This window comes from Seriola lalandi, unplaced genomic scaffold (genome assembly GCF_002814215.2).
Source record: "Seriola lalandi dorsalis isolate HSWRI2012SDOR001 ecotype SW California unplaced genomic scaffold, Sedor1 jcf7180002054229, whole genome shotgun sequence".
NCBI lineage: Eukaryota > Metazoa > Chordata > Actinopteri > Carangiformes > Carangidae > Seriola > Seriola lalandi.
This window is the reverse complement of record NW_019524782.1, coordinates 3,937-6,634: the sequence shown is the minus strand read 5'-3', so window position 1 is coordinate 6,634 and position 2,698 is coordinate 3,937. Positions and strand designations below refer to the sequence as shown.

At 44.1% G+C, this 2,698-nt stretch overlaps 1 protein-coding gene across 1 annotated transcript in view; it reads right to left on the bottom strand.

The window, feature by feature from the left end:
* The window catches only part of entr1 (endosome associated trafficking regulator 1), a gene marked incomplete at its 5' end in the record, with an annotated part of 7,116 nt that overhangs the window by 2,975 nt on the left and 1,443 nt on the right, over positions 1 to 2,698 (bottom strand). The window contains 5 exons of the mRNA XM_087173453.1: positions 9 to 148; positions 275 to 337; positions 678 to 789; positions 888 to 961; positions 2,592 to 2,696. Of these exons, the coding sequence (XP_087029579.1) occupies positions 9 to 148; positions 275 to 337; positions 678 to 789; positions 888 to 961; positions 2,592 to 2,696 (494 nt within the window). The remainder of the gene's footprint in view (positions 1 to 8; positions 149 to 274; positions 338 to 677; positions 790 to 887; positions 962 to 2,591; positions 2,697 to 2,698) is intronic.

Genomic DNA, 2,698 nt, shown 5'->3' with positions numbered 1-2,698 from the left:
GTACTAACCGGATGGAGGAGTGGGCGTGGCTTGCTGTCTTCTTCAGGTACTCAGACGCCACATGTGCGTTTTGTCTCATCGTCATGACGACCTGAGACTCTGCCGCCTTCAGACTGTCGTTCTCTGACTGCAGAGAGTCCACCTCCACCTGAGACACAGTACACACAGGTCTGTACACCCCTGTACACACGTCACTTACTCAATCAGCTGTGACTCACCTGATTGAGTGAGTGATGATCAGCTGATCGATCATCACATAAACTCTCTGACTCACCTGCAGCTGCTGCAGCTCCAACTTCAGTTTGGAAACACTGTTCTCTGCTTTCACCGCTCGCTTCTGTCAGACAGACAGGTGAGAGACAGAGAGGTCAGAGAAAGAGACAGGTCAGAGAGACAGACATGTTTCTTTAGCCAGACAAGCTGAAGGCTGAAACAGGTGTGTGCTAGCTAATATTAGCCTAGAGGGCTAACTTTTTCACTGTTGCTTGGCAACACTGTCAGCTGTTCTGGCACTGAGGTCATCATTCTCAATTTAAATCTTAAATATCAAACATGTTGATGTCATCAGGACGAGTCTGTGACCCCTCTCATTACAGATGATCTGAACTAAACATCCGGACCAGACATCTGGATCAAGCATCTGGATCAAGCATCTGGACCACCAGGCAACATGGTACCGTCATCAGGTGGAGGTTCTGCTCCACAGAGTGAACCATGCTCTCCAGGTCCTGAGCCTCCTTCTCCTCCTGACGCCTCCTGTGGAGCAGCTCCTCAGAGAGTTCCAGAACCCTGACGGGGGGGGGGGGCACAGACACAGAGGCATGATGGGTAAATTCTCTGTCTCCTACTGGTCAGGTGGTGCTGTTATGTGATTGGTCGGTGCTCACCTGCGTTCTTTAGCGTCTGATCTCCTCTGCAGCTCCCTGATGGTTCTCCTCAACAACATGTTCTCCTCCTTCAGCTGCGACACAGTCAGAATCAGCTGTTCACATCATCATCATCATCATTATAACCATCCTTATCATTGCCATCATCATCATCATCATCACTATCATCATCATCACTATCATCACCATCATCATCATCACTGTCATCATCATCATCATCATCACTATCGTCATCATAACCATCATCACCACCATCATCACTATCATCATCATCATCACCATCATCACTATCATCACCACTATCATCACCATCATCATCATTATAACCATCCTTATCATCACTATCATCATCATCATCACCATCATCATCACCATCATCATCACCATCATCCCCATCATCATCACTATCACCACCACTATCATCACTATCATCATCATCATCACCATCATCACTATCATCACCACTATCATCACTATCATCATCATTATAACCATCCTTATCATCACTATCATCATCATCATCACCATCACCATCATCATCACCATCATCATCACCATCATCCCCATCATCATCACTATCATCACTATCATCATCATCATCACCATCACCATCATCATCACCATCATCCCCATCATCATCACTATCACCACCACTATCATCACTATCATCATCATCATCACCATCATCATCATCATCACTATCATCACCACTATCATCACCATCATCATCATCACCACTATCATCATCATCATTATAACCATCCTTATCATCACCATCATCATTGTAATCACCCAGCGTTTTTTCTACATTCATTTAGCAGTGGCGGCTTGCCACTGCTAAATCATAGCCGCCATGCCTTCAAATTCTTTTCTTTTTCATCATCACCATCACTATCATCACCACCATCATCATCATCATCATCACCATCACTATCATCACCACCATCATCATCATCATCATCACCACCATCATCATCATCACTATCATCATCATCACACCATCATCACTATCATCACCACCATCATCATCATCATCATCACCACCATCATCATCATCACTATCATCATCATCACACCATCATCACTATCATCACCACCATCATCATCATCATCATCACCACCATCATCATCATCACTATCATCATCATCACACCATCATCACTATCATCACCACCATCATCATCATCATCATCACCACCATCATCATCATCACTATCATCATCATCACACCATCATCACTATCATCACCATCATCATCATCACCATCACCATCATCACCACCATCATCACCACCATCATCATCATCACACCATCATCATCACCATCATCATCATCATCATCACCATCATCATCATCACCATCATCACCATCACCATCATCACCATCATCATCATCACCACCATCACTATCATCATCACTATCATCACCATCATCATCATCACCATCATCATCACCATCATCACCATCACCATCACCACCATCATCATCACTATCATCATCATCACTATCATCACCATCATCATCATCACCATCATCATCATCATCATAAGATTTAAAAAAGGATTTAAAGTCTGCTCTCCCAGGTTCCCTGAACTACACTGTGATTAATGTTTTGTTTCTAAACATTATTTCATAGTTTTCTCTGTTCCTACATAAACACAAGAAGAACAAACAGAGAAGCTGGTGTGTGTGTGTGTGTGTTACCTGTTGTACCTGGCTGCTCCTCCCACTCTTCCTCCTGCAGGAGGTGGCAGGTTCAGCCATGGAGGTCTCATCATCTCCTTCATAGTTCTCTCCTCCTCCTCCTCCTC